Consider the following 27,393-nt stretch of genomic DNA (forward strand, 5'->3'; position numbering starts at 1 on the left):
TCCTAACCACTTTTCCCTCATACACTTTGTTGAAAGCAATTTGAGATGAAAGAGGAGAGAATTTCGCCAGTGGATCAAGTCAAGAAGCGGAACAAGAGCAGAAAAACCCTCGACTCCATATTAGAAACTTTGGGTCGCGGACGCAGTCGGCTTCTGAGCACTCGGAAGAAACGGCAAAGCGATATTGACGTCGACTGATTGTTGTCAAAGCAAAAGTGAAGCGGAAAGTGACACCTTTATTTTGAAAAGGGCAATCCGGAAGCCCGCGTCGGGATGGCACGCTCGCATCCAGCAGCCCCACCCCACCTCACCCCAACCCCCGAGCGCTCGTTCAGGCTGATGCCGGCTTCGGCATCCATCCGCAGCGGCGCCCCGCAGCCTGCAGCATGCACGGGGGCAAGAGGGGACTGGTGGCCCCGCAAAACACCTTTTTGGAGAATATCGTCCGACGCTCCACTGGTGAGTTTGACTCACTTGGTCTTTGGAAGGGAGGAACGTTCGCCAAGTCAAGTGCATGCATGCAATCCTCGAACAGCGGCTTGAGACCAAACTATGCCTCCGAATTGCGCGTTTGACGAGAACACGCCCAAGCGCACTTTTCCGACTGGAAATGAGTTTTTGACAGCAAGGTGGGGGCTCGAACGCCTTCTCGTGATGCGGCCAGAGACGAGGCGCTCACTTCAAGGAAGGCTCCACTTGAATGCACTCGCGGCGATTTGACGCGGCCGCATTCGTGCCGAGCCCCCCTCCCCCCTCCCCCATCCTTGCCGCAAAAGGGCCCTCGAAGCGCAAGAGTGCCGGGAGCTGCGCGGGGGAACGCCAAAGTAAACGCAACAGCATTTTGGGTTGAGCTTTTTTTCGGAACAAAACAACTTTGTTGAATCCGCGTCCACTTCCCGCGCGCAGTTCAAGCAAACGCACGCCAGCCGAGTGTCCCCCCCCCCCCTCCAAAAAAAAAAAACCCAGCCCCGAAACGTCAAAAGTAATTAGGAGGACTGCACTCCTGCAGCTTTCCTTGCTTGAGAACTTTTGCGGCTTCTCATGCATTTTTCAGTAAGGCCGAGGCTGGAGCAGAAACATTCGATCAACAACTATTACTGCTGCTTGACATTTTAATGCCTTTTCATGCTCGCATGCAGTTTGTTTCAATGATATATGCTGACTATGGCAAGAATTCCACCCGATTGGAGACGGGTCTGCGGTGTCCTGAACTTGGGAGTCCTTTGCTTTGTGTGTGTGTGTGTGTGCGCGCGCGCGCACAGAAAGCAGCTTCCTGTTGGGCAACGCGCAGATCGTGGAGTGGCCGGTGGTGTACAGCAACGATGGATTCTGCAAGCTGTCCGGCTACCACAGAGCCGAGGTCATGCACAGGAGCAGCACGTGCAAGTAGGCTTCTCACATCCTTGCCATAGTTTGTGCGCTCCCGCAGCAAAGAGCGCAAGTCCGCTGAGCCGCGAGGCTTAAGGGTGTGGGGGGGGGGGGGCGCTGGCTCGCTTTGGACGGACGGAGGGATGGATGCACGCAAGGGAGGAAGGAAAAAAACGGGACGGATAAATGCATGGGTGGACTGATGGGTCGATGGACGGTTGGTGGATGGCTGCGGGGATGCAAGGGAGAATGGCTCAAGGAAGACGAGGACACGAGGACCGCACGGGGGCACGATGAGTTGGCGCAGGGCCGACGGATGCGTGCATGAGGGAAGGAAGGAGGGCCGGATGACGGGTTCATCCGAGCGAAAGGCGCCGCGGGTCACGGCAGGGAACGAACGCGTCCGTTCCTCTCTCCAGCTTCATGTACGGCGACTTGACGGACGAGACGACCGTTGACAACATCCGACACACCTTTGACAGCTACGAGCCCAACTTCTACGAGGTGCTGCTCTACACCAAAAACAGTAAGCCTCGCCCCCGGCTCTTCAATAACGACGCACACGCAGACGCGCGCTCCTCATTGTGTGTGTGTGTGTGTGTGTGTTTGCGTGCGCGGCGGAAGGAACGCCCATCTGGCTGTACATGCAGGTGGCGCCCATCCGCAACGAGAACGACAAGGTGGTGCTTTTCCTGTGCACCTTCCGGGACATCACGCTCTTCAAGCAGCCCATCGAGGACGAAGGCGCGCGAGGTGGGACGCCCGTTTTGTCTCGGCAGCTAGAAACGGCCATCGCTCGCTCCCCGCACATCCCGCAACCTTTGTCCTCCCTCACTCGCGAGATTCGACGCCGCCTGCGTTCGATTCCCAACCAAAACGAGATGAAGCGCTCAAATGACCTGGAATGACCCCCGGGGAGAACGCAAGGCGCGGCTCAGCGATGCGATGCCATGGTGCCCCCCCCCCCCACCCAATGACATACATGAAGCGGAAACAGACTGTTGGGCTCACGGAAGTATTCCGACGTCACCTTTGCAAGATTTTTCTCCATTCAATGATTGATTCTTTTCGAATTTCGTTTGAGAAAAGAATGATCAAGGTTCCAAAATGGCACGAGTTAACATATTGATACGATGATTACATTTTGACACCGATCTCCAAAATGTTGTCACTTCTTTATTTTTTTTGAGTACTTTCAGCTTCTTTTAATGCAATGCAGATTCATTGCGATGACGTTTCAGGGGGGAAAAAAAGGAAAAATATGACTTATCCTATGATCGTTATTGCAAGCTTCGTTCAAAACTTCATCTGGAAAAGTTAACTGGCGTCTTTTTTTGTTTTGGGTTCAGGATGGACAAAGTTGGCCAGACTGACGCGGGCGCTTACCAACAATCGCAACGTGGTCCAGCAGATGGCGCCGCTGAGCAAGACGGAGGTCAGCCACAAGCCGTCCCGGTTGGCAGAGGTGGGCAACTCGACGTCGGCGTCAAAGGAGAGCCGAGGCAGCCCGCAGAGGTTTACGTGGCGGCTTAGGGCACCCGAGTGCCCGCTCGGCCACCGGGAGACAAAATGTCAAAGTGGCCGCGAGCGCGCCAAGGCCGAGCGTCTTCCGCTCGACCCGCCGTCTCGAGTGACGGCGGGGACTTTGTGCGCGTGTGTGTGTGTGTGTGTGTGCGTGTTTCCCGCCGACGTCAGGCCCTCCAGCTGGGCTCGGACATCCTCCCCCAGTACAAGCAGGAAGCCCCCAAGACGCCGCCGCACATCATCCTGCACTACTGCACCTTCAAGACCACGTGGGACTGGGTCATCCTCATCCTGACCTTCTACACGGCCATCATGGTGCCCTACAACGTGTCCTTCCGCACCCGGCAGAACAACCTGGCGTGGCTGGTGCTGGACAGCGTGGTGGACGTCATCTTCCTGGTGGACATCGTGCTCAACTTCCACACCACCTTCGTGGGCCCCGCCGGCGAGGTCATTTCCGACGCCAGGCTCATCCGCATGAACTACGTCAAGACCTGGTTCGTCATCGACCTGCTCTCCTGCCTGCCCTACGACATCATCAACGCCTTTGAGCATTTCGAAGAGGTGAGTGGCCGCCCGCGGGGCGGCGGCGTCCGGCCGCCGCCGCCGCTCACCGCCATCTTTTTCCCCGGGAGGACTTTGTCGCGCCCTCGTCCCCGGCGGGCGACTCGGCCGGCTTCCAGCGGAACGGCACCGGGGCGGAGGACTCGGTGCTGCCCGTAAGGGACTTTTGCTCCGTCTTGAGCGGAGCGTTTTGGTCAATCCCGCGCCTCGCGCTTCCGAGTCCACCCTCTGCTTCCTCGCTCGCAGGGCCTGAGCAGCCTGTTCAGCTCGCTGAAGGTGATCCGCCTGCTGCGTTTGGGGCGAGTGGCGCGCAAGCTGGACCACTACCTGGAATACGGCGCGGCCGTGCTGGTCTTGCTGGTGTGCGTCTTCGGGCTGGTGGCCCACTGGCTGGCCTGCATCTGGTACAGCATCGGCGACTACGAGGTCATCGACGAGCGCACCAACAGCATCAAGACGGACAGCTGGCTCTACCAGCTGGCACTGAGCATCGGGACGCCGTACCGCTACAACGCCAGCGGGACGGGCCGCTGGGAGGGCGGCCCCGACAAGGACACGCTCTACATTTCCTCGCTCTACTTCACCATGACCAGCCTCACCACCATCGGCTTCGGCAACATCGCGCCCACCACCGACGGCGAGAAGGTCTTCTCCGTGGCCATGATGATGGTGGGATGTGAGTGCCGTGGCCTCGCTTCCATGGCCCGCTCCCGCACGTCTCCGCTCCGGTCGACAAATCGAACGCGTCGTCATCCCTCCTGAAAAACAAACTGGCGAATACCGCGCGGCTTTGCCAGTTAACAGCCGGCCCCCGCAAGTCCAAATGATATTGTCGGTCATTATTTTGGATCACTTTGGACAGGCACGGTGAATGTTTGAGGCCCACCTGAAAACGGCATCCCCAAAACGGTGGCACTGTTGACGCCACGACTTGAGCTCCTCTCGCCGTTCGGCCGACGTCTTTGCGCCAACCTCGGCCCGCCTCCCGCGCGGCATCCTGTCAAGTCGGGCGCGAAGAACAACAGTGAGGGCCGCGCAAAGTGACAGAGGCGCCGGGAGCTCGGCGCCCCGCGCCGCCTCCCCCTCGAGTACCGAAACCGCCGTTGCGCAATCACCAAAACTCCCCCGCATGCCGCGCGCGAGCGCGGGGCTGCAATTACCGCCGATAAACGTCCCGCTATGGATGCGGGCCACCGTGCGCGGCGCCCCGAGGCCTCGGCGCAGTCGGCGCGCAGTGGCCGACGAGCGAGCGGCCGCCTCGCGCTCGGATGCCTCGGAACCTCTTTCCCCTCGACCGGCTCCGCGCGCCCCGCCGGAGATGCCGACTGACTCTTTGAGGTCACCGCGGGCGGGCGGCCAGGACCGCTCACGTGGCCGCCGCGCTTTCCCAAGGAGAATGTGCCGCGCTCGTTTGCGCCAACTTTCACGTCATCTTCGTCAGAGAGAAGGACAAAGACGGCGGTGGCTTGAACTAGCGAAATGCCACGCGTCTTCCTGCGCACGGAGCAGCCACGGAAATTGGCGCCGACCGGCTCCCGAGCGAAATCGGCGGCGGCGCACGCGATTCACTCGTTACGGAGCCACGACGCTTTGCGTCCAAACACATTCCAGCAGAACCGTACACAACTTTGGGGAATGTTTCATGGTGACATGCAGGGAAGTTGCGTTTTCAGGGTGTTAGCATAACGAGCTAGCTAGGTCGAAATGGGCCAAGTCATTGCAATCAAGTCAATCCCTGCCGAATTTGGACAGGGACCAAATATAGCCATAGGCATATACGGTGCAATCCTTGTTTTATTTGTGCTAGAATGTTTTGTTTGTCTGAAAGCTAGCGTGTGACGCGTGCGCGTACCTTTCAGCGCTGCTGTACGCCACCATCTTCGGCAACGTGACCACCATCTTCCAGCAGATGTACACCAACACCAACCGCTACCACGAGATGCTGAACAACGTGCGGGACTTCCTCAAACTCTACCAGGTCCCCAAAGGCCTCAGCGAGCGCGTCATGGACTTCATCGTCTCCACCTGGGCAATGTCAAAGGGCATCGACACAGATAAGGTACCGTTGGTTGCTCTCGGTATTGCATTGCTCTCACGTTTGCCATTTTGCCCCCCCCCCCCCCCCCAGGTGCTGTCGATCTGCCCCAAAGACATGCGAGCGGACATCTGCGTGCACCTCAACCGTCAGGTGTTCAACGACCACCCGGCCTTTCGCCTGGCGAGCGACGGCTGCCTGCGCTCGCTGGCCGTGGAGTTCCAGACCACGCACTGCGCGCCCGGCGACCTCATCTTCCACATCGGCGAGAGCGTGGACACGCTCTGCTTCGTCGTCTCCGGCTCCCTCGAAGTCATCCAGGATGACGAGGTCGTCGCCATCCTGGGTAAGAAACCGGCGGCGACCTCCGCGCAAGACGGCGACGGTTAGAAACGCCGCGCCGTTCGCACTTTAAACTAGCGTCCGAAAACGCCGCGAATAACGATCGCGGCGTGGCGGCGCAGGTAAAGGCGACGTGTTCGGCGATGTCTTCTGGAAAGAGAGCACCATGGCGAGAGCGTGCGCCAACGTGCGCGCGCTGACTTACTGCGACCTGCACGTGATCCGGCGAGAGGCGCTGACGCGGGTGCTGGACTTCTACACGGCCTTTGCTCACTCCTTCTCGCGCAACCTCATCCTCACCTGCAACCTGCGAAAACGGGTAACCAACACACACATTTCAAAAAGGTGGGAAATAAGGGGATTTCTAAATGGAAATGTTTTCATTGGGCCTTCGCACGAGCGTTGCCTCCATGATTGCATCACAGCTCCATTAAGGGCCCCCCCCCCCAGGGAACTGCTGCTTTCAGCTTTTGAATATTTCAACCAAATGCTTAGCTTGAATGCTTTTTAACAACAACAACAACAACGACAGCGGCAGCAACGTGCGACATTCACGCTCAGGAATGCTGCGCTGGTTGAAAAGGCAGCGGTGAAGCGCGCGCACACAGTGGCGGGAGCAAGCGCCTGCCGATTCAGTCCTTTCAAACTGCCGCTTGGCAGTTTTCTTTTTTTAACTCTTCCGTGAGGGGGCTGCCTTTGAAGCATCACTTCGAGATCCGTTTGAGAAGGAGCCGTTTTTGACATTCACGCACAGAAATGTCCTCGACGCAGTCGTTCGTCTTCGTGACCTCGGATGGAAAAGGATCCTGTCCAATTTGCTGGCTGTGAAGCGGGCCCAACGTATGCCACTCCGACGTCAATTGAGGCGATTGGCGGGGACGGCTCAAAACGATGCGCTAATGTTGAGCGTTTGGCGTTTCCCGTTTTGTTGAATGAAGCGGCGGAGCTTTGGTTTGGCTCTCGGGGAGGATGAGGGGATGGCTTTTTTTGCATTGGGGACCTGGATCGGACACCTCCGACCGCCATATACTGCAGGTTTTCGAATGCCTTTTTGCAGGTCATCTTTCGGAAGATCGCCGATGTGAAGCGGGAGCAGGAGCGCCAGAGGACCGAGGTGGCGCTCTCCATTCCCGACGACCACCCGGTCAGGAAGCTCTTCCAGCGGTTCCGGCAGCAGAGGGACGGCCAGGCGGCGGGGGAATCGTTCCCGTACCCGGAGCGCAACTGCGTGCGGGAGGGGTCGCCGCGCCCCGCCCCGACTCCGGGCCAACCCGAGAAGTCGGAGCAGAACTGCCCCGAGGATGCCGCGCGGTCTCAACGGGGGCCTTGTGGCGAGAAGCCGCCGAGCCAGGGGGTCAACAGAGAGGGCGCCGGGGGCCCCGCCGCCCGCCGAGCGGGCGCTCGAGGGTGGGCGAAGTTGAAAAACGCCCCGTCGGCTCCTCCGCCGGGGGAGGACGAGAAGCCGACGGAGAAGGCGCAAGGCTGGACCAAAGGATCTCGGTCTTCGGAGCGACCGGCGGCCACCGAGAACCAGGCCCGGGCGGGGAGCGCGGGGGCCGGCGCCGACGCGGGGCCGGCCGGCGCCCTCCGCAAAACAGACTCGTGCGACAGCGGCATCACCAAGAGCGACCTGCGCATCGACCGAGTCGGAGACTCCAGGAGCCCCTTGGAGCGGAACCCGTTCGGGCCCGCCGGCTCCGAGCGGGACCTCCCGCAGGCCGCGCTGCACGAGGCCAAGGCGGAGCTGAAGGCCGACATCCGGGCGCTGGGCGGCCGGCTCGCCGCGCTGGAGGCTCGGGTGGGCGAGGTGCTGCGGCTGCTCTCCGTCCGACGACGACTCTCGCTGCCGCCCGCGTCCAAAAGCCGAGACTCCGCCGTGGCCTCGCTTCCGGACGACGGGCCCTTTTGAGCGGACCCCGTGCGAACTTTAGTCCGCCGCTAGGGTACAAACATACAGAAGGACCGCGTCGGAAGCATTAGCCGCGTGAAAATAAGATCTGCTTTCCGAGACAAATCTGCGCCGGGACGGATTTTGCGGCGATGAAGTAACATTAACTAGCATAGCCGAGGGCGCGAGGAGCTCGCGAAGGCTTTCGTTGACACGTGCCGGCAACTCGGGCCCACGGGGACGTCGCGTCCAGCTGCCGATATCAAGCGCTCCCCTCCCGCTTCGAGGCCCGTTCGCGAAAGGCGGTCGGGACACGAAAAGAAACGGAAACTCAATCGGTGCCTTACGCTGGAAAAGCTCAGTGATGCTCTGCTGGTTAACCCTGTCAAGAAATGAGCACGTGTTCGGGCCAAGGCTGTCTGTCGAGTATGCCGTACGCACGCAAAGCCGCAATCAAGTGAATGCCATTTGATTTATCGTTCCTACACAGGCTTCAATGCACTGTCATGCTCAGGTAGTTTTGAATTGTGGATATGTTTTGTCTCGTGCGAGAACGGAGGGCGACATACGGACTGAAACAATATGCAAGCCGAAGCGCCACTTGACCACCTGGGGGAATCTCACCACCACTTTTGTGTCACAGTCAATCCGAGGAAGCATGTGATCTCTCCACTACGTTGTTGTACATACTATAGGTTGGTAAAAGGCCTTTGCATGCACACAGGGACACTTTCTCCACTGATGTGAAGAGCGTGGGGGCGGGGGGACAAAACAATGATGCCCGCCCACCATCTGCTGTTCTATTCCGTCATTCAACTCGCTAAAAATATTGACGTTTGAGTTAAGTCTAGAACATAGTATTTTGTTCCTCTTTATGTCAATAATAAGGGTAAGGTGACGTTATTTTTTTTTGAGGGGGGGGGGAAGAGATAAAATAAAGCATAATTGTTGTTGATCATTTGTTTCCCCACTATTTCGCTCTTTGTTAAGCATCGCCGTTTTTTTTCTTCCGACAGTAAACTTGTATATTTATTTCATTCCCATCTCACATCCTGGGCCCCGTCTTTTAAAAGGTACGTGCATATGTACGGACACGAAAATGGAATTTAAAAAACCCAGTTTATTGTGGCGTTATATTTCATTTCATACACGTTTCACAACGTATTTCATTCCATTCTAAATGTGATCGAGTGAGAAATATCTGCTTACGTTTTAGATGAACTCTCATGTCCTACATCGCGGAAGCCGCTAGGGCGCAGCAAAGCGCCTCCCGATTGACTTGCCAACAGTCACAGCGGCGGAAACCAACGAAGAAGAAAAAGTGCCACTCAAGCCGTAAGCGACGTCGAATAGGTGAACGTAAGTAAATATTTGACGTTATTCTTGAATTGTTGCTCAAAACCCGATTGTGGTTCGAGTACAGTATTGTCATCGAACGCGCAAGCAAGGATCGCTGAAATCAGTCCTTAATTTGGATGGAGGCGAACTGGGCTCGTTTGTCATCCGAGGGAAGGAAAATACCGTATAGCTCCGTTTGACTCAAATAAAATTGGGTTGGTTCAAGTTATGTTGCCGAACTCCCTAAAAACAATGTCGATACCCTTGATGAGTAGCAGTACTTTAGAAGACCAAAAGATGGGGCGTGTGCAACGGTACGTTGATTTACGACTGCCCTCGTTTATTTGAACTACAACCGAGAAGAGTGTAGAGTATTTATGGAGAGAGATAGTTCTTTAGAAGCAGGTTTCGGATTCGGCATTGCTTGAGATTGACCAAAAAAAAGTGTCTGACCGAGAGTAACTATTTTGTTGTCCCTACACGATGACGCCGACTTGTTCAGCTCTAGTCCCTGGTGCACTTAGCGAATGGGACAAACAAATTGCGAGAAATACAAAGCAAGAGCACTCACCAGGTGCTGCCGCGCGCCACGACTCACGGCCACACGCAGACTATGAGCAGGCAACGCCGAATCCAGGTCCTGACATGACTCAGGAGGCCACGCGAGCGCGCCCCTGAAAGGCAACGCACAAAGATAGGAGAGTCCCACTCGGTAGGGGCCCGACCCGACCGCACAGAGCAAAACTCGGCCAATAAAATGGCTAAATGCCAACTTTGCTCCTCAGGGCAGCGATGGACATGCGGCTCCCGCCACACGGGGGCGCCAAGCTGTCGGTGGTGGACATGCACGCGGGCGGAGAGCCTCTCCGCATCATCGTGAGCGGCTACCCGGAGGTCAAAGGCCACACGTTGCTGTCCAAGCGGCGTTACGCGCGCCAGCACCTGGACCACCTGCGGCGGGCGCTGATGCTGGAGCCGCGGGGCCACGACGACATGTACGGCGCCTTGCCGGTGGCCAGCGAGCTGCCCGACGCCCACTTGGGCGTCCTCTTCATGCACAACGAGGGCTACAGCACCATGTGCGGGCACGCCGTGATCGCCCTGGGACGCTTCGCCGTCGACTACGGCCTGGTGAAGGAGCCGCGCTCGCCCGAGACGCCCGTCAACATCCACTGCCCGTGCGGGCTGGTCAGGGCCTTTGTGGAGTACGCGGACGGGAAAACGGGTGCGGTGAGGTTCCTCAGCGTGCCGGCGTTTGTCTTCGCCACGGGTGCGTGATGTCGCTTCCTCCTTCATGGGAAGACGCCTGCGGCGCAGCGGGGGCGGGGCCAACTTTCCATTCTTAATCACGACTGACATTCACCGATTATTGATCAACATAAGTCACGCAGGAGGAAAAACGCATTGAATGCGCTCCCTGCGCTTGCGGCAGATGTGACGGTCGCGGTGGAAGGCTTCGGCGACGTGACGGTGGACATCAGCTACGGAGGAGCTTTTTACGCCATCGTGGACGCGCGGCGCTTCGGTCTGGACGTGAGCGAGTCCCGGACCAGAGATCTGGTGGACGCCGCCACGGCCGTCACCAAAGCCGTCAAATTGCAGGTACCGGGTCGGGCCGGGGTGGCGCCATGCCAATTAGCCTCCATCGCTCTTGTACAATTTGGATTGTCCGTCCTAAATATTCACAAACATTGGAATTTGTATCGAAGGGGGCGGGGGTCCTCTTAGTCGGAGAAAGGCTGCTCCGGTGCTTTGGCGTTGCACCGGAAGCCTCCGTCGGACACGGCAAGCCAAGCGATTGACTTGTAGAACGAGGCGTGAAAAGAAACGTACCCTGCGGTGGTGTTGAACGTGCCCAGGTGAAGCTGCGCCACCCGCTGAGCGACGACCTGGCCTTCCTGTACGGCACCATCCTCACCGACGGCAAAGAGGAGTTCTCCTCGGACGCCAGCGCCAACGTCTGCGTGTTCGCAGAAGCGCAGGTCACCCGCTGGCACGGGCTTCGTATTGAAGGCGCAGCGGCATCGTGCGGCGGCGCCGCAGCGATACTTACTCTGACTGGTTGAAGGTGGACCGCAGCCCGACGGGATCCGGCGTGACGGCGCGAGTGGCCCTCCAGTACCGCAGAGGTCAGATCCAGTTGAAACAGTCCAGGACGTTCCGGAGCGGGGCCACGGGATCGCAGTTCACCGGCAAAGCCGTCGAGGTAACCCGGCCGCCGAACCCTCGCAGGGCTCCTTTGCCGTCCGGCTCGTCGACTCTTTGGGGGAGCTTTTGTCATTTCCGAGCTGGGCTCTCTTCGAAACACGCCTGCGGAAAATGTCCTCACATCAGATTGAATCGTACCATTTGGGTCCACGGAGTTTCATTCCGGACGTCGCTTGAAAAGTCAGCAGCAGATTCCATTTGGAAATTTCGCACAAGGGAGCCGTTTCACGCCAGCGCTTTTTAGCTCGCCCGAGGGGGCATTTCATGGCTCGCTGCACTCACATGCAGCAAGCCAATGGCCTCAAAACATCAGGCGGGTCAAAGAAGCAAAGATCATTTGTTGTTCTACTTCTGCCTTTCATAACTTTGCTGCTGTGAATCGGGAATTTCTCCATTGCGAGACTAATAAAGGTTTTCTTATCTTATCTTACAAAATCCATCCATACCTTCTTTTGTTTTTTTTTTACCTGCGCAGGAGACCACGTGCGGCGACTTCAAGGCGGTGGTGGTCGAAGTGGCCGGCGCAGCTTTTTACACGGGGGTGTCTTGTTTGGTGCAGGAGACGGAGGACCGGCTGAAAGACGGCTTTGTGCTCAAGTGAGCCTCTCGCTTGCCGCTTTTTCCTCAAGTCCGCTTTGAATCCGAATTGGACACGCTTGACATTTGCATCGGTGCGACATTTCACGCTTTCCACTGCACATTTGAGGAAATAAAAAGGCAAATCTGAACTTGGTTGGCTATGTTTTTAATGGCGTTTTAGCACGGTAACTACAGCTTATGTGCACGTGGGTTTTTTTTTTTGAATAGACAAGTGGCCACGCTTGAAATTGGCCATTTTAGGCCCAGGCCTGGAAAAGTACCGACTTGACGTAAAAATCCCTTCGCATTCGGTGGCGCTAAATTCAGCGAGCGCATTTTGTCGTTTGTGCTCCTTGACACCGGTTACATGTGCCCGATATCCGTTCGTTGGATTTGACAAGCGCATCGGGATCCGAGTTAGGACGACGCCCAACCGCCCACCCGTACCTTTCGCCGTTCGCACCCGGCTTTCCCATCCGACTAGTTTCTTATTTGTCATTCTCATCCCTGAGAAATGCTGCAAACGCGTCAAACTATTTGAAAACAAGAATGGGAGGGGGGGGGGGGGGGTTAAAGCTCTGACGTGGGAAAAAGTCCAGCTCGAGTGTCTCCCCATCAGTCACTTTTGTAGTCTTTGAGGGGAGTGGTTGTCCTGTTTGCAAGCAGACAAAAAAAAGAAAGAGAACTCAGCAGATCCTGTCCAACGGCGTCTTCCGTTGACCGTGAAATGTTCAAGCGTGGGAACGTAGCAAGTCACTCCAGGAAGTGGTGGGGGGACCTCATGAAAAAACCCGCAAGGATGCGTAGCGGCGCGTGGAGGACAAGGTGCTAGAAGTTGAGCTTGGTGACGGGTCGTTCGCGCCCGCCCTCCGAGTTCTGGCTGTTGACGCGCTTGCGGTTGCGCTTCATCTTGGACAGGTCCTTGTCGAAGACCTCGCCCGAGCGCAGCGCCGACACCAGGTCGTCAAACTCGCCGCCGCCGTCGTCGTCCTCGCCGTTGGCCTTGGCCTTGCGCGCCTTGCGCTCCTTCTCTCGCTGCTCTTTGAGCTGCACGGCAATCCCGCGGGAGAAATCAACAAAAAACGCCATCCGCGGATGTTCGCAGTCGACTCAAAATGCGTTGCCGTCGCCAACTCGCGGTAAAATGACTTGGGCTAAGAACGGAGCGCGGACCTCCCCGAGCGCCATTTGAGAGAAGGCGCGCGGCCGTTACCTGAGCTTCCATTTTAGCTCTGCGCTCCTCTTCCTCTTTGCGCCGCCGCATGTTCTCGTTCTCCTGCCGCGCCTCGCCGAAGGACTGCAAGAACTGGTCGAAGATACCGAAGAACTCGTCGGGCTGCGTCTTGCCGGCATCCTCGCCAAAGTGCTTCACGGCCTTGACAAACTGCGGGAGGAAAGGGAAAGAATGCATTAGCGCGCCCAGCAGCGGGACGGCAATTTTCCAGACTCGTTTGAAGCCGGCATTCCCCCCGCGGCCCTGACCGGAGAGCATTTGGAGCCCAAGTCCCAACGGGGGCGACGTGATTGTTGGCTCCTTTTCGCAGCAGGTTAGTTAACATCCAGATGGGAGAAGGCGCTGAGCCACAACCGCGTCAAAGACTTCCGAGCTCATGGACGAGGTTGAGCTGCGAGGAAGCTCTTTTTCATCCGCGTGGAAAACGACTCCAGCCTTTCGCCGTGGGCCGACGTCAAGGAGTCACGGAGACTTCATGGTTGCCGTGTGACCGGCTCGACACCCGCGTCGAGAGCAGAAACGCGCCGAGACAAAAAACACTCCTTGCCAGTAAAGCGGAGGCTAAATCAAAGGACAGGACGGCGGGCTCCGGTTTCCACTTGTAAAGACCTAATGGAGGCCCGACTCTTGTTAAAACCAAAGCCGAAGGCCATATCCGGCCGCCTGCTTTGATTTGTGCGAGACGCTCGAGGGGGCAGAGGAGAGGACGACCGCTCTTCGTCGCCTCCAAAACGCCGTCTCACCGAGTCTTTGGCCTCCGTCAGCGAGTCCTCCACGTCCGAGAAGCCGAAGCCGGCCACGGTGATGAACTGGCTCACCGCCGACACAAATTTGTCGCCGGGCTCCTGCGCTCGCTTCTTCTGGTAGGCCAGCTCCTGGACGGCCGAGCGACGAGAAAAGGAAGAGCGCGCGGTGAGCCGCGGGCCGCGCGGGGCGAAACTCGCGTCGGCGGGCGACGTACGCTCTCCACGCTTTTCAAGCCGCCGCGCAGGTTGCCGACGTCTTTCTCCAGCTCGGTCAGGCTAGAAGAAAGTACGTCCGAGCCATGAAGGCACGTGCGCCACGACTCACAGGTGCCGCACGCGCTCAAATGCCATTTTTGCGAGGCTCCACCTACTTGACTTTGGCCGCCTCGGGCACACTGGGCAGGTCGCCGTGAAACTCCAGCACTTGGGGGTATTTCTTCTCCAGGATGGTGATCAGGTAGTGCAGAAGATTGACGTTCCTGGCGAGAGGCAAGTCGGTCACTTGTGGCCCCGCCCCAAAACGTCCTCGCCCGACAGAGGATTTCAACCTACTTGACCCGAGGTCAGACGACGGCCGCTCCCGGGCGGCTTTCAAAGCACCCCGCCGACCCCGAGTTTTTTGTCGAACCTCACGACGCAAACGTGACGACGAAGACTGCTTCAACCCCCCCCCCCCCCCCCCACATCGAGACCCAAGACTTAAAAACAGACACAAGGACGGCACCCGCATGAACACGACTTTGCTTGAAGTCGTCTTGAAGCCGTTGCGCGAGACGGCCTCGGAGGCAGCCCAAGCCAAGCGGGCGGCGCTCGGGATTTTGCAAAAGTCACTCAGTGACACGGGTTGTCCGCGGCCCTTACTTGTCGACGCTGGACTTGGTGTCGGCGATCTTGTTGAGCGAGGACACCTTGAAGCCGTAAGCGTTGCCCCGCTGGCCCTTGTTCATGTAGTTGCCGAAGGCCAGCACCACCTCCAGGAGCTGCCTCAGCTTGCGGCTGCGCACGACCTCTTTGGACGCCTCGGCGAGAGCTGCGGGCGCCCGGGCACAGCGCGTCGGCTTTCAGAGGCGCCCGCCCGGCGGCGGCGGCGGCGGCGGCTCACCTGCCACTTTGGGCTTGATCTCGGCGATCCTCTCGGCAAACTTCTTCTTGAAGTGCAAAGACTGCAGCCTCTGCTGGTAGTGGTTTATTCTGGGGAGGGGGGTGCGACAACAGGCTCCGGCGTCATCAAATGACAAAAACGAGGCCCGGCGTCGGGAGGAGCGCGACTTCAAGGTGGAGCTCGGGCGCGCTCACCTGCTCATCTCGTAGAGGAAGCGCTCGGGTTTGGCCATGCGCTCCAGCTCGTGCCGGTGCTCCTCCAGGAGGTCCACGTCGCTCTTCTCCGGGACAAATTTCAGCAACTGAAAAGCCGCAAAAGGGTTGAGCCCCCACCGGGCGTTTGGCAAACCAAAGCGGCCGGCCGGCGCGACGGCACCTGCTCCAGCATGTCTCTGGGAAGGTCCTCCTGCTCGTCCATGCCGAGGATGGCCCTCTTCATCTCCTCGTTGGACAGCTTCAGCCTGCGGCAGCACACGCGCCCGCCGCCCGTCATTTGAAGCCGGCGGCATCCGCGGCGACCGCCGCCGGACACGCTACCTGGAGAGGAGGATGTTGCAGTTTTGCGCTCGCCGGCCGTCGATCACCGACAGCTCCTTGGCCTTTTTGGAGCCCGGCGCGTCATCCTCGGCCTCCTTCTGCAAGGCACACGGGCAAACACGGCGGCTTCACACGCTCCCTTTCGGCGCGGACCCGAGCATCCCAGACGAGCAGGCGGGGGGGGAAGGAAAGGCAAAGGCGAGAAAGCCGAGCACCTACGCCGGGGGCGGGGGGACGCCGCTTCCTCGAGGGCCGCCGTCCCGCCCGTTTTCCGTCCCTCCCTATTCCGGCGCACCCGATTCAAACGATGGTCTCCTCGGCCATCGTCGTCAGTTGACTGGGGGGGGGGGGGGGGGCGTCGGCGGGATAGCGGCGTTCCCCACCCCTGACCTAAAGGATCCCTTGCCAATCTATTAGGTACAGCTCAAGAGGGTGATTTGACGAGCGCCTCTTCGCGAGACCTCCTCCTCTTTCGTCCGCCTAGGCACTCGAGGCCTTTCAAAGACGAAGGAAGCGGCTAATAAACTGGCGAGCGCAGAGCGAGCGGCGGAAAAGAGCGACGGCTTGGCAGGCGACCGCGCACTCACCTGTTTGCAGCTAGCGATCGTAAACGAGTCCTAAAGTGCAGCCGGGAAGCGGGGCGAGACGAGGAAGCCTTTGTTAGAATCGGTCCGTCCGGCGAGTTACGCCGCGGCAGCCCGGACAGCAAAAGCATGCGCGGGCGCTCAAAGACAAAAGCTGATGGCGTAGGCGTGAGCGTGCGCGTGAGCGTGCGCGGCGGCCATTCCGCCAACGTTTCAAGGGCAGAAAGGCGTGCGCTCGATTTACTCGCCCCCAACAAAAGATGTTGGATGGCGCGGCGCCTTTCCACGGACGAGGGGTGAACGCGAGGCTTCGGCGGGACCGAGCGGGGGCGGTACCTGCTGTCGCTGGTAGGCGGAAAAGGTCTTTTCAATGTCCTCCAGGTCCAGAATTTTGAAAACCCTGCCATCGTCCACCTCCGTCCAAACGGTGCCCTCCACTTTATTCTGAGGGGGGAAAGCGGAGGGGGGTGGGCGTTTGCCGCCGCGCCCGAGCCACGGGGGGGGTCTTCGCTCACCTCGGCCAGCTTGGCCCAGTTGAAGGATTTCAGCGGGTTGCACGGCTGCGGGATGTTCTTCTTCCTCTGCGGCGGGGGCCCGAGCGGGGCGCCGGGCGGCGGGGGGACGCCTCCCACGGGCGGAGGGGGCGGGGGCCCGCCGGGCGGGGGCGGAGGAGGCGGCGGCGCGCCGCCAGGGGGCGAGCCCCAAGAGGACGGCGCGGGCTGGGGAGGAGGCGCCGGGCCGCCGGGGGCGGAGGCGGAGCCGCCGGGAACCGGGCCGGCTCGACTCTGCAAGGGGGGGATCGCACGGGACAAGTGAGAGTTGGGAAGGGCGCCGTCGGACAGCCGTCCGCTTCTTCTTCTCATGCGGGAACGTAGACGCGAAGGCGAGACGTACGCTGCTGAGCTGGCGCAGGCGCGCGCTGAGCTCGGCCACTTGCTGCTTGGCGTTCTTGTGCTCGCCGCTCTCCTTCTCCAGCTTCTCCTTCATCTTGTTGAGCGTCTGCATCATGTCCTCCTTCTCCTGCGTCTTGGCGTCGCACTCGCGCTCCTTCTTCTCCAATTTCTGCTGCAGCTCGTGGCGCTCTGGATGCGAAAGGCGGCGGTGAGCGGCGGCGGCGAGCGGCGGCACCACGCTCGCACTCACCTTTTCGCATCTTTTCCGCCTGCTCCTTCCACTGCTTCACCTCATTCTCATTGACTAACCTGAGCGAGACGACATCATTGAGGATTTGATTTTGGGGGTTTTCGGTATTGCCGAGGGCCTCGACTAACAACGCGACTCTGCGATTCCTAAATGAGAACGCCAGCCGAGGCGGCGGTTTGGACTTGCTGCTTTGGGAGCACTCACATGCGCACCACGTTTTTCACGTTGAAATTCTCCAGCGGCGCCACGTCGGGATCCTGGCCCTTGTCGTTCTGCAGCACCATCTGCTGGACGATGCGATCCAGGAGCAGCCAGTACTGCACCGCGTTGCCGCTGCGCTTGTCTGCGCGGGCGGGGGAGAAAATGCGCCAAGGGATCGGTCAAAAGCAGGGAAAAGTCGGCGACCGCGTCTTTTGCGCGACGCGCCGGCGGCGAACGGGTCGGGGCCGGGCGCCGCCCCGCCAAAGCGCGGCCGACACGTACGCGGCATGAGGAGGCAGTGATGGAGGACGGACATCAAGTGCGGGTACGCGTCGCTGTGGCTCATCTTCTTGCGGATGAGCTCAAAGGCTTGGCCGGCACTTTTGGTGTCGACGTGGACCTGCCAAGGCAAGCGTGCCGTCAGCGAGTCCCGTCGGAAGGCGCGGAGGGCGCCGCGTCGCGCGGCCTCACCGACTCGAAGCGCTTGGCCAGAGCCAGCTCGTCGTCGTTGCGCAGCATCTCAAAGTAGTCCAAATGCCTGCGAGAGGGCGAAACGGCACAAAGGCGTTCTTCACTGGCGTGCCGCGTTTCTCGATCGGAAGCCTTCTCAGCCCGCTTTTTGCCAAATGAATCTGGAGTCTTGACGGCTTCAAGGACATTTTCCACATCTGCAATCCGTTTTTCTTTTTTGATCGTCCCGACGCCTCTCGAGCGTTCTGCTCACGGCGGGCGAGAGCGACTCCGTCCTCGAGCGCGCGCTTTGAAAGAGCGGCGAGTCCCCCCCGCCCCCTCACCTGTCCAACGTGGAGTTCTCGTGAGAGCGCAGCTTGTCGATCACCGGCTGGATGCCCAGCATCAGAAACTCGTAGCGCAGGTGGATGCGGAACTCCAGACTGGTCTGAGGGGACAAAAGGCCGTCAGCGAGGGCGCGGCGAGAAGCGGGAAAAGAGCGGCCGGAGCCCGGCGGCGACCGGACCTCTCCGGCGCCTTGACTCAGCACGGCGTTGACAAAGGACATGATGGCCGTCTTCAGGTTGACCTCGTCCCGGTAGCGGCCCGTGCTGCGGTCCAGATCGTTGAGCAGCGTCTGCGGGCGACAGGTCATTGCCGGCGCTTTCCGAGGCGGCGCGAGGGCGCGGGCCGCGTCCCGTCGGGGCACCTGAAAGCGGGTCCTCTCGCAGGCGAAGCGCCGGTAGTGCAGCATGGCCTCCAGGATCTTGCGGTGGCCGCCGGGCACCAGGCAGACGGCGCCCAGGATCTCCAGCACGGCCACCTTGGTGCGCACGTTGTCGGCGGCCAGGCTCTGGGCGATGACGTCGATGCTGCGGCCGTGCGCCAGCACGTGGGCGCGGCCCCGCGAGTTGTTCATCAGCGCCTTGATGCAGCCGATCAGCGAGGTGTGCACCTGCGACTCGGCCGTGTCGTAGTCCATGCTCTTCAGGAAGTTGAGGATGCACGTCAGGCCGTCCAGGTCGATGAAGCGCGTCACGAACCTTTGGGAGCAGGGCGCTCGTCGCCATTCATCGACTGACGGCGGCAGGGGGGGCGGGGGGGGGGGGGGGGGGGTCTCACCTCATGGGCTGAGTCCTGAGGGCGGTCTTCAAGCTCTCGATGCTTTTGTTCCTCTCCCGCTCGTCCTCCTCCTCCAGGGCCGCAAGCGTCTTGCGCTGCGCCGCAAACACGGAGACGGCATTTGTCACCGCCGCGCCGCGCCCCCATCAAGACGCCGCCAAAACGCCACAGCGGCCCGCCGAGAAACGGGGGGCCGCCGCGCTCCCGCCCAACGGCGCCGGGCCCTTTGTGGATTTATTCTTATTCCCCCACCCCCGGTTGACGGTACGACTTACGGCTGCCATTGAATTGAGCCGATCGATGTAGTACTCGGGCCAACTGGTGGCACTCTTGTCCGCCTCCTGTTCCTGGAAAACACAAAGGGCGAGGCTTGAGGGGCGGGACCGGCGACGCTCAAGCGGCGACCGACCGCGATACGGACGGGGCACGGGAGCCGAGGCGCGGCGACGGCCCAAAGGCCGCCGCCGGCGGACCGACGTTCCGACTGCGGATTGAGGCCGCGGCTTCCCGCCGAGTTTTAATCCGTCCACCCGACGCTCGGCTTTGGAGCGGCCGCTTTCCAAAAAGACGCGAGGAGACTCGGCGCAGAGCTGCTCTCGCACGTTAAAAGGTGGCGGCAACTATTCAACGCGCGGCAAGCTGGGAGCCCCGCGCACTAATTGGGCGGCGGCGGTTCGCCTGAGGTAACGGCGCGGCTTTCTCTTGACGGCGAGGGAGGGCGGGCGGCGCCGAGCGCAGAGTCCGTTAATGGAAGCGGTTGAAGAGTTGGGAAGCCTCCGGGAGCTCGTGTTTCATTGGAGAGCTCGCACCCGAAACACGCGGATGCATTTCTGCACTCAGCCGAGGAAGTTTGCCGACGGCTTACTTACTGGCGGGAGGGGGGGTTCCGACTGGGGGACTTGTGTTCGCCGACATGAGACACCTGGCCGGTACAGCGACAGGAGAAAATGCAACGGGACTTGCGAGCCTCCCACCAAAAGGAATCGTACGACGAACGGCCAATGAGATCGAGGAGGGACGCGTTGCCCCGCGCGCAACGGACCGTCGCGGCCCTCGTCACGATGCACCGGCACCGAAGCCGAGGAATGCCACGACGGCTCCCCGGAAGACGGGCTCGCGTTACCTTCTTTTTGCTGCAGTAGATCTGCCACTTTTTCTCGGCGGGCAGCGCGAACATGGCTTCCCTGTGCTTCTCGGTCAGGTCCAGCTCATCCTGCGCGTTGAATAAACAAATCAGATAAAATGCTTCAAAACACGACGACTCTTTTCAGTGACGTGCGGTGCGATGACATCGCTTCTCCGGCGGGCCGTCCCGACGCCCCCCGCCGGCTTGAGCGCAAACAATGCATCGGCTTCAAACAAATGGCAAATGACGGCGGTTGGCGGGATTTTGGCGGGTGGTGTCGGGCCAGGTTTGATTTGATTCTGGGGGTGGGGCCACGCGACTAACGCGGGGGGGATACGAGGCGTGTCCGGCAACAAACATCTGGAGGCAAGATGTGGGTCCCCCGATACGTCGCGCGGAGTTGACTGCGGCGCATTTGAAGCCTGCCGGGCGTCTCCGAGCAACAAGAGTTTGGCTTCAAAATAAATGCCCCGCCTTGTTTTGTTGACGCTAACTTGGGCCCAAGTGAAAGTTGGAGGACACCGCGGTGTGGTCCAATGGATTGGTCCAAAAAGAGCCCCCCACTACGATGGCGAAGCGCGTCGCAAAGCGCAAATGGCCCCACCCCTTGGACGGTGCGTACAAGGCTCCCACGCAGCGCCAAGGGAGCAAAAAGCAGCCGGCCATTTCTTTTTCGATCAACTCGGGGACAGAAAAGCCTCCTCTGTTGTCACGCGCAATTATCTGCTCACACGAGGGGGGGGGGGGGGGGGGGGGACAAAAACAAGCAATTAGCGGACGGCGGAGCGCCTCTGAATGAGGCCCGTCGTCCATGCGGAAAAACGTCCCGCTGACATGAGCGCGGCAAGGGGATGGCCGGAGGGGGGCGGCGGAAGAATGAGACCAGCTCGACGAGGACGAAGCCATTTTTCCCGTCTCGGAAGCGTGCGAGGAGATGCCAAAAGAACCAGGCTCGCTTCTTACCACCAACTCGGAGAAGATCCCGTCCAGCTCGTCGTAGGCCGGCATGGGCAGCGCCGGCTCCACGGCCTGCGGGCCAAAGTCCTCCCGCAGCCTGTAGGTGATCTCCGGCTGCTCGCTGCCGTTGAAACAGCAGAAGAAGGACGAGAGGCCGCCGCCGCCGCGGCCGTTGCGCTTGCGGGGAGCCATGGGCCGGTCGGGTTGCGGAGGCTCCTTGCGGGGGGCCTCGTCACCGCCCGCGCCCCCTCAGAGCGCCCTGGAAGACAACAAACCATCAAAGATGTCACGCCGCCAGGCCTCGCTTGAAATGGGACCTGCCACCACCCTTTTCTTTCCACCTCTGCCTTTTTTTTTTTTTTCAGAGCCCTGATTTGAGCGGCCGCGTTTCTTGCCGTCACGCCTCTGGGGGTGGAGTCATTCAACCGCGAGCGAGTATCGCCGCGGCCACCCGATCGTCTCCCGAGTCGGACTTTCCCTTCCCGAGGCGAGAGGGAGGATTAGCTCGTTAGCGACTCTCTCGGCTGCAGTCTCGGCAGGGGCGGGGCTACGGCGCCCGGATCGGCTGTCGCGGCTGAGCGGCGCCGCGCAACTCGAGTCGGGAGCAGACCGTTGCGTACCGCCGGTTGAGGAGGCACGGCCGCACAGAAGGGCCGACGTCGTCGGCGGGAGGGGGGGAAAGGAGCTCGCGTTGCCCGCTAAACGAGCACATCGAGAGTCTGGAACTGCACAGGGAGACGAGGCCGGCGACCGTCCACTCGCTTGGCTCCTGTGGGGTCGCACACAATTTAAGGAGGAGCTCGGATGCAGGGAACACAATTTGCGGTGTCTCCCACGAGCCAAGATGTGCCGGGCTCGCCCAAAACAAAGCGACGTCTCCGCTTAGAAGCCTTTCATTCAGCCCAACTTGTATTTGTCATCATCGAGGCCGGCCCCTCACGTCAAACTGCTCGGTGGCGCTTCAAAAAAAAAAAGCTTTGTTGCACGTGGGCCCGAGCGAAGCGAATCCCCCCCCCCCCCCCCCCCCCCCGCATCTTGAAGCGGCACGGCTCCTTGGAGGGGAATCAAAAGCAGCAAGTAGGCCACGAGGACGGAGCCTTTTTCGGGACAGGAAAAACTGCCAACTGCAAGGTCACCTCGTTCACGTGACAAGCGAGAGCGAAGCTTTTCCAGCGGGTGTCAGCGCGTTTCCCCATTCTTCTTTTCCTCGCCTTTGAAATATTGGACGGCCGGCTAAGGTGTGCCGACAATAAATTGCCCGCAACGCGCCATCCCGAGGAAAAGGTCAAGCGGGCGCGAGGGCGTGCCTTTGGAAGGGGCGGGCAGACGGCGGCGAGGCCACGCGGGCCCACACGTGGCGGCACGCTCGGTGACTTTTCTCCAAAGACGAGCGGGTGGGGGGCGGGGGGGGGGGGGCCTCGGCAGGCGGCGTCACGCTCGGCGGCGCCAAAGCGCGCCTTTGACCATATTAGTCCACAGAAGCGGGCGTCCTTTCCGCCGGCCCAAGCCGGCTGCAAACTTTGCATCAACTCTTGAGGTGGCCAGACGGCCGCGGGACGCTCGGGGATGGCGCCGGGTTTCAAGACGAGGTTGTGGTGCTGCGCGCCGCAAATGTTTTCAAAGCCCGTATGAGGCCACGTTTTGAGAATCGACTATTGCATCAATTAGCGATCAAGGCGATATTAAAATGGCCACGCTATGGACAAAAAGACATCATCGCGCTTCCTTGGCAGGCCCAAGTCCGATTTTTGTTGACTTGGGGTCCCTGTCGTCACCTTCTACTTTTGCTTCTCTGACTTTTGAGCGCGTTTGGCTTCAAACGACGGGCTGTGGCAAACGCTTTCTTTGTTTGGTGTCCACTCGAGCCACAAACATCTCAAAAGATAACACCGTCTGAGTTGTAATCCCCCGAACGCAGCCCCCCCGGTCGCTACGGCAACCAGAGCAGTTGCCGTTGCATGCCGCGGTGGGCGATGAAGTTATTTTTTCCCCCCGGCAGCCGCCCGTTCGTTGCCCTCGCATTTTAATCTCGATTTTTCTTGTTGTAGAGAAAGGGAGTCACTCAATCAAAATGAAGGGAGGGGCTTGGTCTCGGAGTCCGGAGGGCATTTGTGCCATCACGCAACGGGAGGTGCAACCTGAGAAGGATGGCGACACCTCCCCTTTGCTCAAGGTCACTTTTCTTTCCATGCCAAAAGAATCTCATCTCCGTGCTCTCCGCCAGCATCGATGCCAATTCCCCCCCCCCCCGCGTACGCCTCGGGGGTCCGCCGTCGGTCAGAACCCGCCGTCATCTGCCCTCCCCCGCCCGCCGAGGTTTTCCGCTCCGACGGCCGCTAATTCGGCTCAAACGCGGAGGAGTGACAAAAGGCGGGCCGACGGCAGCCCCGCGCGCATTCCGGGCGGCAGATAGCGAGCCGGCGAGAGCGGCGCTTCGGTCCTACCCTCTCCGGGAGTCTTCTGGCGCCGCTCCTCTTTTCAACCCAAAATGCTCAACCGGCTGCAGTGTTGAATCCATGCGGCTCCTTCGATCCGCAAGCCGTTCGGGCGGTTCGGCCGCGCAGATTTCTGGTGATGATGGCTTCAAAAGAAACAAACAAAAAAAAACTTGCCGTGCCTGCCGTTGAGATCTCCCCTCCCCTCACTTGACTCGCTCCTCCGCAGAATGCAGTGAGAGAGGTGTGGGGGTTGATGGGGGGGTGGGGGGGGGACAGGCACAGATGTTCCTGGCTCTGGGCCACGCCCCCTTCAACATTCCCTCACTCTAATAGGATGCAGCCCGGCGGAGGACGCCGCCCAGCGCGGAAGCGCACACGCCCCCGGCCTCTGGACAACTTGTTTCGGCTTGGGAGAAACCGAGGCGAGGTGCGACATGCGTGTGGGGGCAAAGCGGGGGGGAGAGCCAAAGTGCAGCTGCGCGTTGAATATCGTACGAATAAACCACGAAGCGGGAGTTGAATGGCAAATGTTCGAGGGAGGAAAAAGGGGCTCTTGTTGCCGGACGGACGACTCCGTGTCAAACATTCCTCGGTGGCGGACCAGGGGTCCCGCTTTCCTTCTCCGCCGTCCCTTCTGGCTTAACCCAACAAGAGTTAAGTATGGAAGGGCAACAACTCCCAGAGGCCCACTCTGGTGGAAGGCCACTTGCCGCCCGCGGTCGTGGCCGACGCCCAACGGCCGCCGCTAACGTGCCTCGTCACAGATTGACAGAGTTGGCAGGTTGAAAGGCCGAGGCTTAACTTGTTGATCCCTGCGGATGTAGGCCAAGCGCCGCGCCGTTCGAGGTCGTTTTCCTCGGCGGCGGACAGATAAGGAACAAAAGCGTCGGCGGGGGAAGGCGCCGACTCACGACGTCGCTCGGCGGCAAACTATCATATGGTCAGGACGGTTCAGAGTCGAGGCGTCCGCTTTTCTTGACGCGTCGGAAGCTCCGCCTGAGCGGCGGTCGAAAGGTGCCGGGGGCGTTTGGCTATGCTAACGAGTAAGCTGGATCGACCGGAGCCCGACGAAGCGGCTCGGGCGTCTGATTAGGACGCCTCCCAAGGCCCGCCGGCAGGAGGCCACGCCGGCGGCGGCGCGTCTTTCGGCCTCCCGGCCGGAAGAGGATCTGGGCTTCCTCGCTAAAGCCGTCGCCCCCGGATACGAGCTAGACAACGGATCGACGACGACTGAATCGCACAATACCAGAGTGTCGTTTGAAATTGTTTTGTGATCTCACAGTTCAACTGTGTGGAATAAAAGGGGCAGGCGGGGCCCCTTTCCTGACCGTTTCTTTGTCAGAGCGACGCAGTCAAATGAGCGGCTTTGTACTTTTCCCCAAATCCAAAATGGGAAAGGGCGTGACGGCCACGAGCGGCTCCGCCGACGGCAACTCGGTTCTCGGCAATGACGTTGGGACGCTTCAAGGCGGCCTACGCGCTGGACAGAAGACAAAGCGATGGAGGACGGGGGGCAGACGCTTCATCTTCCTTCCTTTCCTTTCCAAACGGGGGGGGCGCTACTCGCTCAAAGGATGAGCGCAAGTCGAGGGGGTCCGCCGCCTGAACGCTGGCCTCCAAAGCAGGGCGACGAAGCCTCGAGCAAATTCCCGACGTGTCCCAACTTGCGAGCGCTTTGCAAACGGGGCGCTGCGGCGGCATGTGGGGAGCGCCCGCCGCTCTCTCTTTCTGCCGCGGTCGGCAGCCCGATCCGGTCCGAGCCCGCCGCTTTCCGGGCCGGCTCGACGGGCGTTGACGCATTCATAATTGCCGGGGGGGGGGGGGGGGGCTCTCCAGCTTGCCAGCAATGTGCAGAATGTCAACTTGGTGGTCGGGGGCGTGACCAACGACGGTCGCCCAGCTGTTCCAACAACGGGGACGAATCCAAAGCCGGAGGGCCCGGGTTGGGGGCAGGGTGCGGCGCGGAGGGCGGTGGGGTGACGGTCCGTGGATGGTGGAGCGGCGGGGCCTGCCGGTGGGGGCCTGCGGGGGGGGGGGGGGGGGGCGCTTGCACCACGGCGACGGAGGCCGCTCGGACGGAGCGGCGATGCTAAATGAAGCCATTGTTGTCCGGCTCAAAGGGAGCACAAAAGGGGGGCCCGATTGTTGCGGCGGAAGGACCTCCGCATCCATCAGGCGACGAGACGCGACCAGGCGGAAAGGAGCGCATGACCGGTCAACAGCCAGCTGCTGGTGGCAGGTCCCAAACTTGGCTTGTCTTTTTCACTTTGTTCTGTTCATGTCTATATCGATCATTGAATAAGTTCTGATTCTGAAAGGCCCCAGATGGGCTCCAGATGATCCAGTAAAAAATAAGACGAGCAGGCAAAGGCAAGCCCTGTAACATTTCCTTTCCACGCCAAACGGTGTGGCCGCAACAAGAGCGGAGGCCTTCGGCGGCGTTTACAGTGTCAACATTGCCGTCGGCGGATCAGGCGGGTCGGGAGGTCGACTCCCTCCCCGGGCGGCGATCCACCGCGAGCGCCCCCGGGCCCTGGCCTCCGTACAGCCCCAAGGCAGCACAAAGCGCCGAGAACATTCTAACGCCGGGGAACGCCGGCGCTCGCCCGCCGATGACAACCGCCTGAGCGAGAATAAGCCGACCCCCGGAAGGGTTATAGTCTCCGCCCAACGCAACTGGACTCGTCCCGCAAATATTGGTCGACGGGTCTCGATTTTCACCACGGTTCTTACTTTGTTTGAATACACGGCCGACAAACGGTCGATCCCATTGCTGCCTCGTTGTTTGAAGACTGCTCAAGAACAGAGCCCGTTTGATCAATCGGGACTTTGTTGTTGAGGGCAAAGAGGAAACAAATAAAAGCCAAAGGTTGTTACTTTGTTTTAAGAAAAGGTTCAAGAACGTGACGTTTCCAATTTCTGGGAATTCAAGAAAGCGTCAGGAAAAGTCCAGGTTCTTGCTTGTTTTAATCCACACTAAAAATGCAAATGTTATTGAGCATCTCCAAAGAAATGTCTCTCGCTTGACAATAACTGACGGCTGACACTCGGAATGGAGGCGAGCTCCGTTTTGCGCCATTTCTGGTGACGCCAAACATGGTGGCTCTCCACTTTGGGGTGGGGGACATCCTTTGGGGGCCAGTGTTCCAAAGAACAACAGGTGTATTTCGTCCCGAGGGCAATGAACAGGCGCGCTTCAGGATTGATCCAGAAGCCATCAGTCAAGTGCCCCCCCCCCCCACTCTTCCTCTGCGATGATGGAAAAACGGCAGCGAAAGGGCGCATCTGGAAGCCTGCTGGCAGGAAGTAGACGGCGACACTTTGATCTGGAGGCAGCGCTCACCGCGTTGTAGCTTGAGCTGGCTCGCGGACACCGCAAACAAGCATTTTCTCACACGCGCTTCGGAAACTCGGCGCCAGGTGCGCCATTAACCACGCCGGCCGGGAGGCGCTCACCCCCGGCCGCGGTTTGACCGCCGAGCGAGCGAACGAACGAGCGAGCGCCGCTCCGGAGCGGCCACTCATGCCTGCTGTTGGCTCGCCAAGCAGAAAACAAACGAAGAGAGAAGAGCTCGTCTCACCTCGTTCTGTTGAACATTCTCTTCCGCGAGGTTCCGGGTCGGCTAGCAAACGTACGGCGGGCACAACAAGAGGCTCCGGGGGCGGGCGGCGAGATGCTTTCACCCAAACCGACTGGCAGGCCAAAGAGGTCACTTGTCTGGTCGCTCGCTCGCTCGGTCGGTCCACCCGGCGGCGGGTCGGTCGGAATCGCGTGATGTCATCGATGTGCTCGGATCGTCGCTGCGCATGCGCCGACCTGGCTCACCACTAAAACGGAAACAGTTGAGTCAACGCTCACGTCCAAAAGGCGTCTTGTGATTTGGTCTTTCTACTCTTCGTTTCATTTG

General features: G+C 59.9%; 3 protein-coding genes and 1 long non-coding RNA gene across 6 annotated transcripts; 2 read left to right on the top strand and 2 right to left on the bottom strand.

Annotated features, from left to right (window-relative positions):
• Window positions 1–7: 7 nt before the first annotated feature.
• LOC147187289 (voltage-gated delayed rectifier potassium channel KCNH5-like) lies at window positions 8–8,679 on the top strand. The gene is made up of 12 exons (XM_086099593.1): window positions 8–459; window positions 1,263–1,386; window positions 1,788–1,894; window positions 1,993–2,121; window positions 2,718–2,833; window positions 3,064–3,456; window positions 3,528–3,611; window positions 3,703–4,132; window positions 5,316–5,515; window positions 5,585–5,837; window positions 5,956–6,152; window positions 6,891–8,679. Exons 1-12 carry the CDS (start codon window positions 387–389, stop codon window positions 7,740–7,742), a joined length of 2,958 nt encoding a protein of 985 aa, XP_085955719.1. The 5' UTR covers window positions 8–386; the 3' UTR covers window positions 7,743–8,679.
• On the bottom strand, window positions 2,525–9,780 carry LOC147187290 (uncharacterized). Its single transcript, XR_015097566.1, has 6 exons — window positions 9,631–9,780; window positions 6,586–7,771; window positions 5,633–6,140; window positions 5,309–5,481; window positions 4,343–4,453; window positions 2,525–4,244 (listed from the first exon to the last, which is right to left on the bottom strand). It is a non-coding gene; the product is annotated as an uncharacterized LOC147187290 (long non-coding RNA).
• A 71-nt stretch (window positions 9,781–9,851) lies between these two features.
• l3hypdh (trans-L-3-hydroxyproline dehydratase) lies at window positions 9,852–11,995 on the top strand. Its single transcript, XM_086099594.1, has 5 exons — window positions 9,852–10,329; window positions 10,492–10,661; window positions 10,919–11,041; window positions 11,128–11,265; window positions 11,743–11,995. Exons 1-5 carry the CDS (start codon window positions 9,852–9,854, stop codon window positions 11,866–11,868), a joined length of 1,035 nt encoding a protein of 344 aa, XP_085955720.1. The 3' UTR covers window positions 11,869–11,995.
• Window position 11,996: 1 nt separating this feature from the next.
• daam1b (dishevelled associated activator of morphogenesis 1b) lies at window positions 11,997–27,291 on the bottom strand. Of its 3 annotated transcripts, XM_086099591.1 has the most exons (27): window positions 27,067–27,291; window positions 23,492–23,628; window positions 21,054–21,306; window positions 20,088–20,177; window positions 19,240–19,311; window positions 18,965–19,059; window positions 18,552–18,885; window positions 18,369–18,479; window positions 18,187–18,290; window positions 17,864–17,930; window positions 17,675–17,792; window positions 17,396–17,534; window positions 17,192–17,250; window positions 16,943–17,130; window positions 16,564–16,833; window positions 16,385–16,492; window positions 16,052–16,081; window positions 15,465–15,562; window positions 15,304–15,388; window positions 15,123–15,229; window positions 14,929–15,017; window positions 14,688–14,856; window positions 14,198–14,305; window positions 14,042–14,102; window positions 13,824–13,955; window positions 13,060–13,230; window positions 11,997–12,893 (listed from the first exon to the last, which is right to left on the bottom strand). In XM_086099591.1, the coding sequence occupies exons 3-27, from the start codon at window positions 21,237–21,239 to the stop codon at window positions 12,675–12,677; spliced, it is 3,210 nt and encodes a 1,069-aa protein (XP_085955717.1). In that variant the 5' UTR covers window positions 21,240–21,306; window positions 23,492–23,628; window positions 27,067–27,291; the 3' UTR covers window positions 11,997–12,674. The 3 variants fall into 3 exon arrangements, with proteins under 3 accessions (XP_085955717.1, XP_085955716.1, XP_085955718.1); XM_086099590.1 differs by lacking the exon at window positions 23,492–23,628; XM_086099592.1 differs by lacking the exons at window positions 16,052–16,081; window positions 23,492–23,628.
• Between the last annotated feature and the right edge of the window lie 102 nt (window positions 27,292–27,393).

This window comes from Hippocampus guttulatus, chromosome 20 (assembly GCF_054856545.1).
Source record: "Hippocampus guttulatus isolate MCC_2025c chromosome 20, RoL_Hgut_1.0, whole genome shotgun sequence".
Taxonomy (NCBI): domain Eukaryota; kingdom Metazoa; phylum Chordata; class Actinopteri; order Syngnathiformes; family Syngnathidae; genus Hippocampus; species Hippocampus guttulatus.

Bases quoted from the DNA above. Each gene is read 5' to 3' on its own strand.
- l3hypdh (XM_086099594.1), top strand. From the start codon at position 9,852: ATGGACATGCGGCTCCCGCCACACGGGGGCGCCAAGCTGTCGGTGGTG. The intron at 11,042-11,127 runs GTCACCCGCTGG...GACTGGTTGAAG, and splicing joins GCGTGTTCGCAGAAGCGCAG to GTGGACCGCAGCCCGACGGG. The intron at 11,266-11,742 runs GTAACCCGGCCG...TTACCTGCGCAG, and splicing joins TCACCGGCAAAGCCGTCGAG to GAGACCACGTGCGGCGACTT.
- daam1b (XM_086099590.1), bottom strand. From the start codon at position 21,239: ATGGCTCCCCGCAAGCGCAACGGCCGCGGCGGCGGCGGCCTCTCGTCC. The intron at 16,493-16,563 runs GTGAGCGAAGAC...TTCCCCCCTCAG, and splicing joins ACTGGGCCAAGCTGGCCGAG to AATAAAGTGGAGGGCACCGT. The intron at 15,230-15,303 runs GTGCCGTCGCGC...GCGGCTTTTCAG, and splicing joins CCAGAGACATGCTGGAGCAG to TTGCTGAAATTTGTCCCGGA.
- LOC147187289 (XM_086099593.1), top strand. From the start codon at position 387: ATGCACGGGGGCAAGAGGGGACTGGTGGCCCCGCAAAACACCTTTTTG. The intron at 5,516-5,584 runs GTACCGTTGGTT...CCCCCCCCCCAG, and splicing joins AGGGCATCGACACAGATAAG to GTGCTGTCGATCTGCCCCAA. The intron at 6,153-6,890 runs GTAACCAACACA...GCCTTTTTGCAG, and splicing joins CCTGCAACCTGCGAAAACGG to GTCATCTTTCGGAAGATCGC.